Here is an 18,715-nt window from a genome sequence, read left to right on the forward strand (position 1 = left end):
CAGAAACTAATCCAACTCCATCAATAATCTTCATAAACGTGAATGGTTTAAATTCATATAAAAAGCAAGCTCAGATGGAATTTTAAAACAATAACGTAGCTTTACAATAGTTAAAAGACATACACCTAACAAGGACAAAGAAGACTAAAAACAAATGCATGAACACAAGATATATGAGGCAAATACTAACTAGCTACATTAAAATCAGACAAAACTGAGATTTAGATGAAAGCATCATTTAATACATGGAGGGTTACAGATAAGGATAAAAGTTTCAATTCATCAGGAAGATGTACCTTACTGATTCAATTCATCTGGACAATTTTAAATATACATGTACCTAGTTCAATAGCCTCAAAGTAAATGAAGCAAAATCTACCAGAAGTACAGAGAAATTAAGACAGATATGCCATCCTGACAAGCAATTTCAAAACCCTCTCAATCACTGGTAAGCAGACCAAAAACTCAGCAAGGTCAAGATTTGAATAATACTAGCTATAGACCAGAGAAACCTGTATGCAGGTCAGGAAGCAACAGTTAGAATTGGACATGGAACAACAGACTGGTTCCAAATAGGAAAAGGAGTACGTCAAGGCTGTATATTGTCACCCTGCTTATTTAACTTCTAGGCAGAGTACATCATGAGGAACGCTGGGCTGGAAGAAGCACAAGCTAAAATCAAGATTGCCGGGAGAAATATCAATAACCTCAGATATGCAGATGACACCACCCTTATGGCAGAAAGTGAAGAGGAACTCAAAAGCCTCTTGATGAAAGTGAAAGAGGAGTGTGAAAAGGTTGGCTTGAAGCTCAACATTCAGAAAATGAAAATCATGGCATCTGGTCCCATCACTTCATGGGAAATAGATGGGGAAACAGTGGCAACAGTGTCAGACTTTATTTTTTTGGGCTCCAAAAATCACTGCAGATGCTGATTGCAACCAGGAAATTAAAAGACACTTACTCCTTGGAAGGAAAGTTATGAACAACCTAGACAGCATATTAAAAAGCAGAGACATTACTTTGCCAACAAAGGTCCGTCTAGTCAAGGCTATGGTTTTTCCCGTGGTCATGTATAGATGTGAGAGTTGGACTGTGAAGAAAGCTGATCGCCGAAGAATTGATGCTTTTGAACTGTGGTGTTGAAGGAGACTCTTGAGAGTGCCTTGGACTGCAAGGAGATCCAACCAGTCCACTCTAAAGAAGATCAATCCTGGGTGTTCATTGGAAGGACTGATGCTAAAGCTGAAACTCCAGTACTTTGGCCACCTCATGCGACGAGTTGACTCACTGGAAAAGACTCTGATGCTAGGAAGGATTGGGGGTGGGAGGAGACGGGGACGACAGAGAATGAGATGGCTGGATGGCAACACCAACTCAACGGACATGAGTTTGGGTGAACTCCAGGAGTTGGTGATGGATAGGGAGGCCTGGCGTGCTGTGATTCATGGGGTCGCAAAGAGGCGGACACGACTGAGCGACTGAACTGAACTGATAGAGCTTTATCTACCAAATGCAGAAATTTCAATTCAACAGAATCCACTTTCCTTCAAAATATACATGGAAGATGTACAAAATGGACTACGTTAAGTCTTAAACTACTTAAAAAATATATTCAGATCACATTATCTGATCACAATGCAATTAAATCCACAATATATAGTTAAAACGATTAAAAGACTAAAACCAAAATTTCCATATTCTATACATTAAATGTACTTGAATGGTAACAAAAACTTTGTTACATGCAGCAAAAATGGTGTATCAAGAGAAATTCATAGTTTAAATGCTTACATTTGCAAAAAACCAGGCTAACGTAAGTTAATAAGAATAAATATAGATGGATATATTCAAAGTAAGAGCAGAAATCAATGAAAGGGAACATACACCAAAAGAGAATTAGTAAAGCAAGAACTGCTGTTGTGATAAATCTTTCAAAAGACTGGCAAAATACACTTTGAGCGACAGATTAACCCAAGACAAAAGCAAAATATTGTGAGGTGGTTAGCCTCATTAAAATACAGAGGTCAAAAATGGGCAAACACTATCAACAACTCCAGCCACTATATGTGGATATTTAGGTTTTTAAAAACCTGTCAGAGACAAAGCTACCAGACAGTGACTAAGCTCCCAGCAGTGACGAAGCGACTAATTAATTCTGCAGTGTCACTCGGCACTCGTGAACAAATGATACCAGTAACAGCAGTAAGTCTTCAGTAGTAGAGGTACTTCACACCTTTTCAGTTTCTTAACCTTTTACTTTAAAACAAAACAATGATATAGAAAGCCGCACAAAAACACCTAATGAGTTCTTGTAAGGCAAAACACCATTATAATCTTATTCAGGTCTAGAAAATAGAACTAAGTAAGCCACCCCACAGCATGCGAAATACTGGGCTGGATGAGTTACAAGCTGGAACCAAGATTGCGGAGAGAAGTATCAACAACCTCAGAGATGCAAATGATACCACTCTAAATGGCAGAAAACGAACAGGAACAAAACAGCCTCTTGATGAAGGTGAAAGAGGAGAATGAAAACTCTGGCTTAAAACCCAGTATTATAAAAGTTAAGAACACACCATTCCATGGCAAACAGAAGGGAAAAAGGTGGAAGCAGTGACAGATCTCCTCTCTGGCTCTAAAATCACTGCGGATGGTGACTTTAGCCATGAAATTAAAAGACGCTTGCTTCTTGGAAGAAAGCTACTGACAAACCAGTTTATTAAAGAGCAAAGACAGCATTTTGCTAACCAAGGGCCATACTGTCAAAACCGTGGTCTTTCCAGTGGTCATGTATGGATGTGAGAGTTGTACTGTGAAGAAAGCTGAGCACTGAAGAATTGATGCTTTTGAACTGTAGTGCTGGAGAAGACTCTTGAGAGTCCCTTGGACTGCAAGGAGGTCCAACCAGTCCATTCTAATGGAGATCAGTCCTGGGTGTTCACTGGAAGGACTGAGGCTGAAGCTGAACCTCCAATACTCTGGCCACCTCATGCGCAGAGTCAGCTCATGGGAAAGACCCTGATGCTGGGAGGGATTGCGGGCGGGAGGAGAGTGAAACAGAGAATGAGATCGCTGGATCCAATGGTCATGGTTCTGAGTAAACTCCGGGAGATGGTGAGGGACAGGGAGGCCTGGCGGGCTGCAGTCCAGCGGGTCGAGAAGAGGCAGACACGACATGGTGACCGAACAACAAGCCACCCCACTAGCCTCCCTCAGTGCACTCCTCTATCCAAGGAATCATAGATGCTTTTTAGAGTAATACCCAGTTTGTGATTTTATCATAAAGTGTACATACCCAGACACGACACCTCACCCCTGCCCCTTGCACTCGGTCTTTTAAGTCTATTGACATATATAATGCCCCCAAACTACTCAGCCCGTTGCACACTCATGGCCTTAGTGTTTCCTGCCAGCTGACTGCTGCATGAGAGGCTTCATCACTCAGGTTCACATCCTCTGGCAAGACTAGGGTCCTCTTTTACTCTTTCATCAGGAGGCACAAAATAGTGGATTTTCACTTTTGAAAGTTTTAGTAGCCATTATCAGTGCCTAGATTCATTAATTCACTGTTAGTTGGGGGAGAAAACTACTATAACTCTATCATTTTGTTTTCACTTCTAAGCTGAAATAATTTTAAAAGATGCTCCCTTCATCTATATATATACATAGAATATATATATATACTATATCAAAAGGGATAGCAAATACTTTTGAGTTGTGTGGATTTCATGGTCTGTTGCAACTGTTCAACTCTGTGGCTATAGTATGAGAGCCACAGACCACACATAAATAAACAGACAGGGCTCAGTTTGACAAAACGTCACTTACAGAAACAAGTGCTAACTCCTGTACGACTCTGTCACCTTCTGGTACCACCGTTAAAGGAAACAAAGCATAAATGCTCAATTTTACTTCTTTGGTTCTCACAACAATGAATTAGTATTATTATCCTCCAAAAGGACCAATTAAGGGTTTACTTGGAGAAGGAAATGGCAACCCACTCCAGTATGCTTGCCTGGCAAATCCCACGGAGAAAGGAGCCTGGCAGGCTACAGTCCGTGGGGTCCAAAGAGTCGGACACAACTTAGCAACTACACCACCACCAAGGGTTTATGTAAAAATACCACCATGGGGGAAAAAACCATCATGAAATCACATATTCAAACCTGTTTAACAGACTCCAGCTCACAGCAAATCCTTACTAAAGCTCAAATCCCAGTTTCCACTGCTTTAAACAAATTGGCGCACTTATACTCTGAATCAGTCCCTACTGGCTATTTTGGGGGTTTTCCCATTTTCAGGACCATGATTCACGGGAACTGCACATATGGACACGGCAAACTGCACAGCCTAGGTTAAGGACGTTCTTAAAAAAAGGAAAGAGAAGGGACAAATATAAGATGGAAGCGTAAGGTTTCATGAACAAGTAAATCTGGGAGGACCCAGCTGAGGAGGAATGAAAACAGTCCAGAATTATAGAAGTATTAAGTCACAATTAGCAGGCAGCTTTGGTGGAGTTTTTACAGAAGAGGGAAAGAACAAACTAGAGTCTTTCCTGATGAGAACAGAAGAAACGGGGTAGAAAGCAGTGGAGAAGACCCAGGGGCAGATAATGAATGAAGCTGCCCAAAGGCCAAGCTGCTGGCATCAGTCCTGGATGACGCAGAGTGGGAGGAGGAGCCAGAAACACTCTCACAAAGGAGTTGCAGGATCAGAGTCACACTTAGACAGGAAGGTCTGTGCAAGAGTTGGGGGTGAGGGGCTGAGAGAAAGAAAGCAGGAAGGTTAGCTGGAAGTATGTCACACCCAAGGGGATAAACTAGTACTAGCGGGACAATAAGGCAGCTCTGACAGGTCAGAGGCGTGATGCTCAGAAAGGGGAGATTTAAAGACAAGACTTCAAGTTCAAGGGAAAAGGCACAGGAGTAACAAAAAGGAAAGAAGAGTGCAGGCGGCCACGTAACTAAATAGTGGCAAAATACCGAAAAAGCTGGGCGACTGGGTTCATGGGAATTCACTGCACTAGTCTTTCCACTTTTGAGAACACTAAAAATTTCCCCAATAATATGCTTTTTTAAATTCTGAAGTGTATAGACTTCCCTCGTGGTCCCTTATTCTATTCATGGGCCTAATGAGCCCTTTTCTCATAGCATAACCAAGATTTCATAAATACTCACTGGAAAATATGTAATGTCTTGTAAAAACAAGTACAGTAGAAAGTGAAACACCATTAAACTATTACCTTGACTTTTGTCTATATTATCTCCTTTCGCTTCCTCTTCTTTAATAGGAGAACTTATCCTGGGGACTCTGCCTTGTCCCTGGACCATTTCTGCTAGCAATTCTTCCTGAGAAGTTCGAGTTCTGGGAGCAACTGGAAGTGTCTGTTTCTGTGAGACTTTTACATAAAAAGCAAAAAAAGAAGGAAATTCAAATGAAGTGATATATCAAAACTCAACAGTGAGTATCACATTAAACGTAAATGCCTCCTTGGGTTTAGAATATATGAGTTGTCAGAAACAGTTCACAGATACCTCATGTTTCCTTTCAATACTCTTAGTTACCCATGCTTATACAGAAACATCTATACATCTTAAACTATATGCAATAAATACACTGCAGCAAACACGTGTTGTTAACCATATGCAGTTTGGGTTCTGCTTCATGCTTCTATAATAATTTCAAATTATAATCTAGATAGCCTGGATGAAGAATTTCAATGCTATGTCTCAAAAATCTTTGAGACTGTCTCCAATTACACAAGTAGGAAATTTCAAGTTCACAGCGATGTCTAAATTTCTCACCATTCTAAATACTCAATATTGCTGATAGACCAAAAAAGAAAATGTAAATAGAGGAAGTGGTATGTCAAGTTGGCTTTTACCTAATAATTCAAATGCTGTTTATGTTCAGGGTTAAATTAGGGTTGAGAAGAAGTAAGGGTACAGATGACTACCAGATTCGAAAGTTGCTAGCCTACAGTTTACTTCATTTTGAGAAAGGGTCACACAAAGAGATGCAAAAGAGAACAGAAAAGCGGAAAAGTGCTAAAAGAACAGTCATCAAATCCACAGCAAAGGTAAAAATTAAAAAATTTATTAGAGTGCATAACCACTACAGCTTATCAACAGAAAATTTTACATACTAGTTACAGCACGTGGGGCGCAAAGCACAGAATCTGATGGCAATATGATACCATCATTCGGCTGCATTTTAGGATGAGTTTTCTCTAAGACACTATAGCTCCTTCTTCCCCTTTGTTTTAGAAACGTGCTAACACTTCATAACCTTTCATAAACCATTCAGTGCCCCACAGGACTGGGGCAGGACCCCAAGTCAATTCTCTGCCTCATACTCCACTGACAGGGTTTACTGAAAGGGAGGAGACCAACCTATTCATGCGCCATACAGATTCTTCTAACTCCAACCGGTTCTGGATTTTGCTCCCTTTCATATAACATAAATTGATATCTAATGTTGGCTATAATGCTATAAACATAAAAATCCCATATTTACCAAAATTCCTGTTAAGATTCCCATTATATGCTTTACCCTTATTAGAAAAAGGGAATAAAAGACATTACAGTTGCTCAAAGAACTAAGTTCTACTGACAGTTGAGAAAGTTTCTCAAAGTGGTCACATCTCCTTTTAATCATTCTCACCTTGGCCCGAACATTTAGCAGGCATCTATATCACCACTTGAGGAGCAATTATCTACAGCTTACTCAGGAATCATAAACATTCAAATTACCTGTAGAATAGTTAGTTGTTTTTGTTACAGATTCTTGAGCTTCAGATATAGCCTTCAAAATTAGATTCTTGTTAGCTTGTTTAGAAGGTGGAAGTGAAGGTCTGAAAAAGAAAGTTATTTTAACTGAACTTTAGATTTGAGTTCTTTACATGCTGCCACTGCTAAGTCACTGCAGTCGTGTCCAACTCTGTGCGACCCCATAGATGGCAGCCCACCAGGCTCCCCCGTCCCTGGGACTCTCCAGGCAAGAACACTGGAGTGGGTTGCCATTTCCTTCTTCAATGCATGGAAGTGAAAAGTGAAAGTGAAGTTGCTCAGTCATGTCTGACTCTTAGCGACCTCACAGATTGTAGCGTACCAGGCTCCTCCGTCCATGGGATTTCCCAGGCAAGAGTACTGGAGTCGGGTGCCATTTACATGCTGGTGCTGCTGCTGCTGAGTCACTTCAGTCGTGTCCGACTCTGTGTGACCCCTTAGACAGAAGCCCAACAGGCTCCCCCGTCCCTGGGATTCTCCAGGCAAGAACACTGGAGTGGGCTGCCATTTCCTTCTCCAATGTGTGAAAGTGAAAAGTGAAAGTGAAATCGCTCAGTTGTGTCCGACCCCTAGCGATCCCACAGACTGCAGCCTACCAGGCTCCTTCATCCATGGGATTTTCTAGGCAAGAGTACTGGAGTGGCTTGCCATTGCCTTCTCCGATTTACATGCTAGCCATCCATTATATCTTTACTACAGCTTTCTCTGGTCTGGAACAGAGCAGCTGTAGTCTTTAGGAAATACCAACTGGACTGGAACCTTATAACTTTTCAAACAACAAATCTGGATCAACTTTCCTCCCACCCATGTTACAGTTTTTAACGGAAAAGATTACCAATGGAAAAGTCTTGTGTGTGTGCTGGTCACTCAGTCGTGTCCGACTCTGCGACCCCATGGCTCCTGTCCATGGCATTCTCCAGGCAAATACTGGAGTGGGTTGCCATGCCCTTCTCCAGGGGATCTTCCCGACCCAGGGATGGCAAAGTCTTACATGGGATTAAAATTTGTATTTTCATGATATCTGCTTCAAGAAACCCAGAAAACTCTATCAGGCAATGAAAGGTTAATTTACAGACATGCTCAGATACCTCCGTTCAGGCTTTGCTGGCACTGACACACTGCTGGAGATGCTTCCTGTGCGGGACCCACAATCATCGTCTTCCTCCTCCTCTTCTCCGTCATGACTGAACTTTTTTACTTTAACAACTGAACTTACCACTGGCAACTTTCTCTTCCGAAAGTTTTCTTCCTGCAATCATATAAATTTCCACTTACCTAGTCTCAGAAGATAAAGTTCTACTATAGAACATTTAATAAAAAAAACCCCAAGCAATATTAAGAATTAAGTTCATGGGCTATTTCCCTGCTTTCTTATATAAATAAAAGTAATATCTCTAATAATCAATCAATCATAAGCTAAAGCAAAAAGTGCTTTGCTGCTGCTGAGTCACTTCAGTCGTGTCCGACTCTGTGCGACCCCATAGACGGAAGCCCACCAGGCTCCCCCGTCCCTGGGACTCTCCAGGCAAGAACACTAGAGTGGGTTGCCATTTCCTTCTCTAATGTGTGAAGGTGAAAAGTGAAAGTGAAGTTGCTCAGTCATGTCTGACCCTTAGCAACCCCACAGACTGCAGCCTACCAGGCTCCTCCATCCATGGGATTTTCCAGGCAAGAGTACTGGAGTGGCTTGCCATTGCCTTCTCCGAAAAAGTGCTTTACTGTCATTCATAAATGGCAGCATACAGTAAAGTGGGGTTACTCAACTGTTTACTACAGCCATAAAGGATCTAAAACTGACCTAAAATCCTCCCAGTTATACCATAAGGTTAAAGCTATCTCAAATGTTAGCATCCTAGGAAAATAAACAAGATACAAAATATCTGTAGAAGCCAGTTGTGGAGACAAAAATCTAACTGGTGTATTATGCTGAGCAGCTCAGAAATCAGTTTAAAACGAACTTGCATTATGTGATGTTACTTCATATACAATTTACTATAAAGAACTGACAATTTTCAGCAGAACAGGTCAGAATTCAAAATTACATACAAACCTCAACACTCATCTTTTCTGAGTTGCTCCTGAAGAAGGGACTGTAAGTCTCTTCTAAGCTGTTAAGCACTTCTGGTTCACACAAACGTCCTGTTTCATACACCCGGCTGCTCTGAACATCAAGCTGCTTGGCAGCATGAACACTGTGCTGCTGCTGCTGAAACTGCAACCTGTTTAAATGAGCACCACTGTCTGCGCTTCGAGTTGCAGGTGGTCGGTAAATCTCAAGGGAAGGGCGAGAAGAACCGTATGTCAGTGTCACTGTAGCTTTTTTCTGAGATAAGGGATTCTCCTGCACAAAATTGAGGTCTTCATCAATGAGATCATCTGGTTCTGGCTTAATATCAATCACATCTTCAGAGGGTGCTAGCTCCCTCAAAGGTTTCACTGTGGACATTAGTCGAGTTGCAGCTCCATCATCATAAGTCTGTCTGTTAAAAAATGAAAACAAAACCAAAAAGGGTGTATTACTAGTTTAAAGCAGCATCTTCCACTATTCAAAGACTAGTCAGATACATCTTAAAATATAGATAATAACTTTATGTATTCTATTAAAAACTACTATGAAATTGTATTTTTTTTTACTTTGATTTACTACATTTTATGCAAAATATAATCATTCTTTGGTCTTATTTTATTCCAAAAAACTGCTCCCAACCACTTCATTATTTTCAAAAATGTCTGAAAATAGCAACAAAAGACATATTAACTAATGTAAATGTCACACACACCCATCTGCCCATAGGTCTACACAAGACTGTTACCTGACATTAGTGGCTTTCTGCTCCTGTGAACTTGTAGAAACTCTAGATTCTCTTTTTTCAGGTCTAGTGCTAGAAACAGCAAGAGGTGGCACTGCAGCTTCGTGCCTTCTCTCATCTCCTCGACTGAAACTGCTCTTGTTTGACGGTACGTTACCATCAAAGAGGTTGGTATCAGAAGACTTCAGACTAGAGGGGTCTAGAAAGTAAAACACATGGTCCCTTTAAGCTATATTGATTACTTAAAGGCAATAAATATGCGTGCTTGACAACATATTTAATGGCTGAACATTATTTCGTAAGTGATATAAATTTATCCAATTTATTATTACTGCACTTTTAAGTAATTTTCAATACTGAAACATCCTTGAAGCTAAATCACTGCGCACGTCTATAATTATATCCTTAGGATAAACTGCCTAGTTTCCCTTTCTTTACTTAAATTGTCTTCAAATTATATTAAATTTATTGCTCTTAAATTCATAAAAATGTGTGCTTCCTTAAAAAGTTCAAATGAACTACTGTTTTATGTTTTTTTTTTTCCCAAAGCAGTATAAATAACTTTTTAAAAACAATCACATTACAGCAAACTCCAGAAAAACCCAAACATGATTTTTATGAACCTTACCGGTTGTTACAGAACGAAGTTTATCTAATACACCATGAAGCCTAAAAGAAAAAACAAACCCAAAATGTTAAAGCTTCCTTTTATCAAGAAAGACTGGATTTCAACCGTCACTCTAAATCTTACATTACAGGTCAAATCTTTAGTTAAATACTGATAAACGGTATTAAAACAAAGTTTTACATTTTTTTAAAAAACGCTTTATATAAACACTGTAGGATAATAAAAAAAAGTCTTATTTTTTTCATCACTATTTTTGTCATCTAGCCGCTGCAAAAATAAGGGTAAATATATCATCTGACCACACAGTCTTGATCCACAAAGAATAGTATTTTGTTTCAAAAGGATGAAAGATTCAAGGCAGTTTATGATAAACTAAGACAAAATACCATAAATATGTAATATAACATTGTTAAAATTGTTCAAAGCACTGTTTAACTTTATTTTTTATCTACTTAGATGGCGTCTAGAAGAACCTAATTCTGCGAGGTGAAAAACTTAATTTCAAAATTACGATATCATCATTTTACTGTATTATTTTCAAAACTAATGCTGTAAACAAACCACCATCTTATTTATAACATAACCTATTTTAGTAGTTATATACAAGGCAAATTTGGCTAACAATCCTTCTAGGAGGCCGTGCCTTCTGAAAATATTATAATAATGTTTCACCCAGAACCCAGTCAAATGCCACTGTCCCCTAAGACACAGTTATTGCAGGGCGCCAAAGAATAAGAATAGTCTGTTTGTGGTTGGTGTTGATGGACGCTTAAGAAAGCAAAAGTGTCAAAACAGGGACACCATTAATTTTATCAGAACATGTTAAAGAACTAAATTTTTGGAAAAATGAAAGAGCTGAACTGATTTTAAATTCAAATTCAGTTCACAGTTTGTTTATGTAAGAAATTTGTCTAACTCCCTCAAGTTATCTGAGAAAGATCTACTAAGTCAATGTCCCATATTAGTGGGACTCAAAATGATCCAAATGTTGAACCAAAAGTCCAGTCATAAAAAATGTGCATGAAACAAAACAAGGGCCTGAACTGCTGAAGGCTTTAATCTAAAAAAAAAAAAAAAAGCAATAATCATAATAATGTTAATTTCCCCAGTCAAAAGCACCACAACCTCCCTTAGGCTTCTGGTAAACTCTGAGGACAAACTGTAATAAGTGGGTTAAGTCACCCACACTGCAGGAGTGCATGAACCAAAACGTTCCTTGAATGTATTCAAGGAATGTACACTGCACTCAATGTTCTTCAAAACTGTGTAATATAAACCCAGAGAATTCTGTGTGGAATTTCAAGAAAGTTTCATGATAGGTTTAAAGGATACAATTGCATGCTGGGGCAAAAACACCTTTAGGAGGAACTCTGGTTTAAAGGCAAGTCAATTAGTTTCATGTCCCTCCTCATCGCCTGTCTCTTGCTATTCAAATTAAGCTGGCCACTCTGCTCAGGCAACTATGCTTCATTATCATTCACTTGTGCAGAACTGGTGGTTGGTTCCCAGTTTACCTGAGTCCTTCCTGCTCTATTCTCAGCCACATCGTTACCCTCCCCAGCTCTCACTCTACCTCAGACCTGACACAAGAACCTGGTCTCCCTTCTCAAGTTGGACCTCGTGCTTTCAATCAGTATGCTCAACTAAAGGAATGTGTGGTTTGAAAAAGGACACTGAAAAATTATAGTATTAATTTGCATTTGAACACAAAGCCTATTTCAAAATTTCAAAGTTTAAAAAAATGATTTGAAACTTTGTAAAAAAACTTTGCCCCCTAAATTATTAGCTCATTGGAGAAAGCAATTCAGGAAGTCAACCGAGTTCAAAAAACATCTATAACTGGTTTTGGTGGAGGAAAAGGAATGATAAAATGCTGAAGTTTAAAAAAGAAACAGTAACTACAGTCAGCACATACTGAGGACTTGCTATGGGCCAGGCACAGTGGTAAACACGTATATGAGCTCATTTAATTTTCACAACCACCCTATAAAGGTGATTTACTATTTCCATTTGTGGACGGAAAAACCAAGGAAACAGGCAGATTCAGCTTCAACCTTGGCAGTCTGGCTCCAGAGGCTGTGCTCTCAGCGCTCACAAGCTGCCTCGCAAGGCTACACCTGACTTTCCCGTCAAGAACCACGCTGCAGACAGAGTACCTGTTCTTGGCTCGTGCCAGACTGTTCTGAGGGGTAAATATTCAGAAACATACCATACGGTGAATCGAACCGTGTTGTTCCCTAGAAACAGGGACAGGTCCTCTGTCATTTGGTCCTGACTCTTCTTGTTGGCCACCATCACCATAATGTAATCAGGAAGCTCCTCATCTGTGTGAAAGGAAAAGTACACACGGGCGTTTACGCTGTCCTCAGCAGTTTCTTCGACCTGAAGCTGACGCACTGGAAGATACAGATGTAGCTCTAAGGATACCTCAGCTCTGCTGGAATTACGATGGTTGAGGTGTACAGCTTTCTCTTCATTCCACAGGTATCTGAATTACTAGAACAGGAACTAGGAATACCTAGTGAACACTTACACAACCAGATATTCTGAACCACAGCATCAAGCTTGAGAGCATTCACTTCCTTTAATCTTTTTAGTAATGCTCATTAACTTCAGAAAAGCTTTCAGAAAGCATAATAGACATTTCTCAAGAATAATATTGAGTTCTGTGTTTCAAAATGACACTCATTTTTCAAGCAACACCTTTATCCTTGGTAAAGGCACATTTCAGTTAGGGTAACAAACTGGCAGAAGGCAATGGCAAGCCACTCCAGTACTCTTGCCTAGAAAATCGCATGGACAGAGGAGCCTGGTGGGCTGCAGTCCATGGGGTCGCTACTAGTTGGACACGACTGAGCGACTTCACTTTCACTTTTCACTTTAACACACTGGAGAAGGAAATGGCAACCCACTCCAGTGTTCTTGCCTGGAGAATCCCAGGGACGGTGGAGCCTGGTCGGCTGCCGTCTATGGGGTCGCACAGAGTCGGACACGACTGAAGCGACTTAGTAACAGCAACAAACTGGCAGAAACATCAAGGAAGCTAAAACGATCCCAAAATTCTACATCATTTAAAAAATTCTATCTTAAAAAGGTTAAATAATTCCTACTCAACTCATTGTTTCATTCTTACACCCTCCTAACAGATCAAAAAAAACAAAAAACCACCACAGTAAAAACAAAGCAAAAGCCATTTATCAGGAACTCTGATCCATAGCAAAAAAATTCTTTTAAATTCTTTAATACCTTAAATATTCATAACATTTCTATAGGCAGGAAGGTTCATTTCAGAAATACTACATTTGTTTCAAGAAGAAATATCAAAAAAATCTAGTTCAAGAAAAGCACAAATATAATGTGAAAATCTATCTGCAAATGGAAACAGAAATCATAAAATTTGCTGGAAGCATGCAAGTCAACCTGAGGATAAAAGCAAAAACAAGTAGCCATTCACTTATTACTTTCTTTGTAAAGTATCGAATGGCTCGCCTGCTTTCCAGAAACTTTAGTCAAGAAGCCTCCTCCCTTATTTACGCAGAGTCCCTACCATGGGCTGCCATTAGTAACCCAAAAAAGGAAACCAGGCTGGAGTGCTGTGGCAGTCTTGACACTTTTTCTCCCTCGTCAAGTCACTAATGAAAACAAATAGGCTGTGTTTTCTGACACTACAGCGTGCATTTTACAGACTTTTATCTGAATGAGATCAGTGGCTGCTCTGGCACATGGCAGGGACATGGAGGATGAGAGGGACAGAGCGATGCGAAGGAGCGCCAAGACAACCCAACAGGGAGTTCGCAGGGATAGGCATGCCCATCAGCATGACCATGATGCACACGGACCAAGACACAGCAAACCGCACTGTAAATGGGTGGTGAAGGCACACAGTTATATTCTAACAAAAATGTCAGAAATTCATAATACTGTTCTCTTAGATTCAAAATGAGAAACAAGATAATGAAAAGTTAAGGTGTTCATGATACAGTCCTACAAAATTCTAATGGCATTTGCAACATCATCTGAAATTTATGTACTGAAAAACTGCAAAATGTTGAAGGTTTCTGCAAGCTTATACGTCTAAAATGTAAACTGAAGGCTGCTCTGAGTTATAACTGCCACCTCCCTGAAGCATTCTATTTTAGACAAACACATGAATGAAGCCTCATCAACTCTTAACAAAAAGTTGCTCACTTTTGTATCCCACTCAATGGTTTGAAAATAGATACTTAAATATTCACTAAAGGATCGTTTCCATAACCTTAAAGGTTTTAGGACTCTAACACAAAGAAAGGGGTTAGAAAGTCTCTTTTCAGGACAATTATGCAAATACATACAAATAATTAAGTAGCTAATTGCAAACGAATAACATATCAGTTCAGTCGCTCAGTCGTGTCCGACTCTTTGCGACCCCATGAACCGCAGCACACCAGGCCTCCCTGTCCATCACCAATTCCTGGAGTCCACCCGAACCCATGTCCATTGAGTCGGTGACACCATCCAACCATTTCATCCTCTGTTGTCCCCTTCTCCTCCTGCCCTCAATCTTTCCCACATCAGGGTCTTTTTAAATTTTTTTATTTTTATTTAAAATATCTAATGGTGATCCCTTTACCCACTTAATCAACATTTATGAAAAAAATTAGGCACTCTGGCAGGCCACTGGGACACAATTAATATGATCTCTCTTCCCTCAGGAAACATCCAGGTAAGCAGCAGAGGCAAACAAGTTGAGAAGTTGTGCTAATCAGTTCTAGAGAAGCATACAGCAGTGACTCCTGTTCTTCTGTTAGCTCATCAAGTTTCTATTATAATAACAGAAACATCAGGGACCAGGAAGACTTGAGTTCTGCTGCTGACCAAGCTTATTTAGCTCTCCCAAGATATTTCATTTCATAATTTATAAAAAGAAGTAAATTACTTGCCATCCCCACTTCAGCATTGTGTTCAGGTAACAGAAACGTATAATAATAGTTTCAAAACTATAAAATATATGGTATCTTTACTACATTTCACATTTGGACTATGGCAAGTTTGTAATCAGCTTTTGAAGAGGCTTAAAATTCTTGAGATTTTTTATAAATGATCAGAATCATCACTATGATTGAATGTCAACAAAATTAACATATCTTTATGCTTTCATGTGCTATAATTAAGAAGGTTCTCACTGGGTTTTCTGTGGATTTCTTTTTGACTTAAATCAAGTTCCTGGCACAAAGCTGGCATCCATTAAATGTTGAATGAATAAAATAATCAATGCTGGTTCAGCTTCATCTTTAACCTCTAAGTCTCAATTTTCTTATCTGTTAAAGTCTAATAACAATCTTGACAACATTTAATTAGCATGTGGCCAACCATCTGGTCTCAGGGCCCCCTTTATACCACTGAAAATTATTGATGATCCCTAACAGTTTTTATTCATGTGCATATATCTACTGATATCTACCATTCTAGAAACTAAAACTGAGAATGTTTTATTAATTCATTTAAAATAATATACCTATCCCATTAACAATAAAACTATTTATATTAATATAACAGTATATTTATGAATAACTAAATTTTCCCAAAGAAAATGCAAAAAGTAAGTTATTTTTATAAATTTCTTAAACATCTGGTTTAAAAGAATTCTAACTTCTACTTTTGCATTTAATCTGTTGCATGTTCTATGTGAAAAATGTGAAGAAAATCTAATCTCACAAGACATGCAATTGAAAAATGAGTATTTTAGTAGCCTTTTCAGAAAATGTGGATATTTTTCTGTGACACTACACCAAAAGTCAACAAGGAGTAGTTTTTTCAAGGTTAGCAGCAACACTGAAACAAAACATCACTGATTTTTTGTACTTTTGTTACATGAAAATCCATTGGCCGTTCTGTACTTTCAATGAATTTTTTTTATCCCTGTGCAATTTTAAAACATCTTGCATTTGTCATATGAAAAAATAATGGTCCATGAGCTATACAAACCACTGGCGTGGTGGATACCTTTCATTATTCAATGTAAAAGAATCACTTGCTGATATTATCACTGTCAAATTTACAGAGGAAAACACAAATTTTAGGAAATTCTGATTTTCATTTGAAAGCTCAACCCTTTGTCACTGGCAACAAAGTCTATTAATTCTTTATCTTTGCTCATTTTCAAGAAAACGTCTGCCAAATACCCCAATGTATGGAGCTAGGAATGTCAGTCCTTCTTAGAAGTTAAAAATGATGTTCTAAAGGGTTAAGTGGGGGGAGAAGATAGATAAATTATAAGTATGTGATTAACAGAAACCAACTACTATATATAAATAAGCAACAAAGATTTGCTGTACAATCCAGGGAACTATAAAGTTTTGTAAAAGTGTGCAATGGAAAATAATCTGAAAAAAGTACATAATTGAATCACTGTGCTGTATGCTTAAAGCTAACACAATAATGTAAATCAAGTGAACTTAAAAAAAAGTTCCAAACAAAACAAAAAGAAAAAAAAATTCCATGATAAAAGATGGCTAGTTCAGTTCTCAACCCAATCACACAAATCTGTTTCAAGACAATCCATCATGCTTCTGTATGGCAGAACCACTTTGAGTACTTCCTAACACTGCATATTAAAAAAACGTAATCAAAGACAAGGTTTAAAAGACTATTTTACTTTATCACTTATCTTCTTAAGTGAAACTAGCCTTTTTTTTCCCTTTGTAATTGCAAGTGGAAGGGTGGTGAAGAATATGACGATTTCTTGTGAAGTTCGGGGTGAGATGCTGACTCAGGCTAAGGTACCTGCAGTTTCACTCACCACTTTTGCACAATCCAAATGACAGCACAGTGAAAACCGCGAATATCTTGTCAGTACTAACATGAAAATAATTTTGACTTCAGAGCCTCTTGGGGTCTCCCACACCTCGAGAATCAGTATCATGAGTATAAGCTATTATTTTTATAGGAGGCACCAGCTTTGGAGCCAAACAGACCCAGATCTCAATGTATAAAACCTTGCTCAAATCAAGCACTCAAAGCCTCAGTTTCCTTGCTTGTGTAATTCAGGATATTACCACTTACCTTTCACCGTTCTCCTGAGGATTACGGTGACCTAATGCATATAAAACAATTTTAAGCACAGTGCCTGGCCCAGAGTCAACACTCAAATTATAAAACATTAAAATAAATAAATAAATGAAAAAGCTTACTGTGAGGAGCTAAGAAAAAAACCGACAGTTAAAATAGAGACCCGAAACCATGACAGAGGCAAATACCGAAATGCATCAAACATTCACACGCAAAATGGTAACGCAGAAAAATTAAAATAAACATGAAGGAAAACATGACAGAGCCTCAACGGAAGAAGATAAACAATTTCAAATCCCCGTATTAGAAAGGGATTTGGGGGCCGGTACAAAAAATAATAATAATAATACACGCTGGACGCAGAGCCTTCAATGCCAAGACTTCGGTAAGCAGAAGTAACCAGGGAGGATGAGCACTGAAGGTAAGAAGGGCGTCTGTCCGAAACCGAAGGTCTGACAGGAAAACTGCGGTCACTCGAAAGTACACTCGCCGAACGCTCCACAGTCTGCGGGGCCAACGACTTACCGACGTACGCTCCTAATTCTTGCAGTTTCCCCTTAATGGCGCTCTGAGGGTGGAAAGACAGACGGGCGTGAGCGGCCGGCGGCCCCGGGGAGCGGCCCGAGGCGACTCGGCGGCAGCGCGCGGCTCCGGCGCCCGGCCCCGCCCCGGGCCTCCCGCGCCCTGGGCCCGCCTGGGCCCCGCGCCCCCGGCCTCCCGCGCCCCGGGCCTCCCGCGCCCCGGCCCCGCGGCTGCGCCAGGAGCGCCCCCGGCGCCGAGCAGGCCGCGGCGCCGCCCGGGCCCCCCGCCCCCGTTACTCCGGCGACCGCGCGCCCGCCGCCGGCCTCCCGCCCCGGCGCCTCGGCCGCCGCCGCGGGCCTCACCCGGATCTTGCGGCTGATCTCCGTGCCGATCTCCATGGCTCCGCGACGGGAGGCGGCGGGCACTGCGCGGCGTCCCGCGGACCAGGCGCCCGGCGCCGGCCTCCCCGCCCGCAGCCACACCGCCACCGCCGCCGCCGGCCGCGCGCCCTGCGTGACCCGCCCCCTCAGGCTCGGGCCCCCCGCGCGCCTGCGCCTGCGCCTGCGCACTGAGGCCCGCGGGGGCGCGCGCCCTGGCGCCCTCTGCTGGCGGCGCGGAGAGCGGCGGCCCGGGCTGTCCCCCGCCTCTGCCGGCACGTGGGTGACCTTCCGACCTTCCCTCCCCTCGCCCGCACTCCCCGTTGGAATCTAAGTACGTTTAAACGTGCCAGGGAAGGATCCCTGGCTTTGGTGTGAGATCTGAATTTGAATCCAACCTTCACTTGCGGTTTATTTTATTTTATTTATTTATTTTTTAACAGAGTTCCATCATTTATGAAACACTCCATTTAAGACTGTTCTCACAGAAAGCAGTACAAGAGCAGGCACTTCGATGGGGAGAAGGCTAGTGGACCACTG

The 18,715-nt window shown here is 40.7% G+C and overlaps 1 protein-coding gene across 8 annotated transcripts in view; it reads right to left on the reverse strand.

The window, feature by feature from the left end:
- Positions 1-18,328, reverse strand: part of ZC3H14 (zinc finger CCCH-type containing 14) — a 40,066-nt gene extending 21,738 nt beyond the window's left edge. For 2 of the 8 annotated variants that reach the window (XM_055436554.2, XM_055436552.2), the window contains exons 1-9: positions 18,161-18,328; positions 17,802-17,844; positions 12,439-12,625; positions 10,230-10,270; positions 9,605-9,800; positions 8,842-9,271; positions 7,880-8,040; positions 6,756-6,856; positions 5,246-5,401 (exon numbers count right to left, since the gene is read on the reverse strand). In XM_055436554.2, coding sequence (XP_055292529.1) covers positions 5,246-5,401; positions 6,756-6,856; positions 7,880-8,040; positions 8,842-9,271; positions 9,605-9,800; positions 10,230-10,270; positions 12,439-12,625; positions 17,802-17,844; positions 18,161-18,196 — 1,351 coding nt within the window. In that variant the 5' untranslated portion in view covers positions 18,197-18,328. The remainder of the gene's footprint in view (positions 1-5,245; positions 5,402-6,755; positions 6,857-7,879; positions 8,041-8,841; positions 9,272-9,604; positions 9,801-10,229; positions 10,271-12,438; positions 12,626-17,801; positions 17,845-18,160) is intronic. The other 6 variants (XM_055436555.2, XM_055436553.2, XM_055436558.2 and 3 more) reach the window with 4 other exon arrangements.
- Positions 18,329-18,715: the final 387 nt, after the last annotated feature.

Source organism: Moschus berezovskii, chromosome 9, assembly GCF_049115385.1.
Source record: "Moschus berezovskii isolate FMDL1 chromosome 9, NW_MosBer_1.0, whole genome shotgun sequence".
Taxonomy (NCBI): Eukaryota; Metazoa; Chordata; class Mammalia; order Artiodactyla; family Moschidae; genus Moschus; species Moschus berezovskii.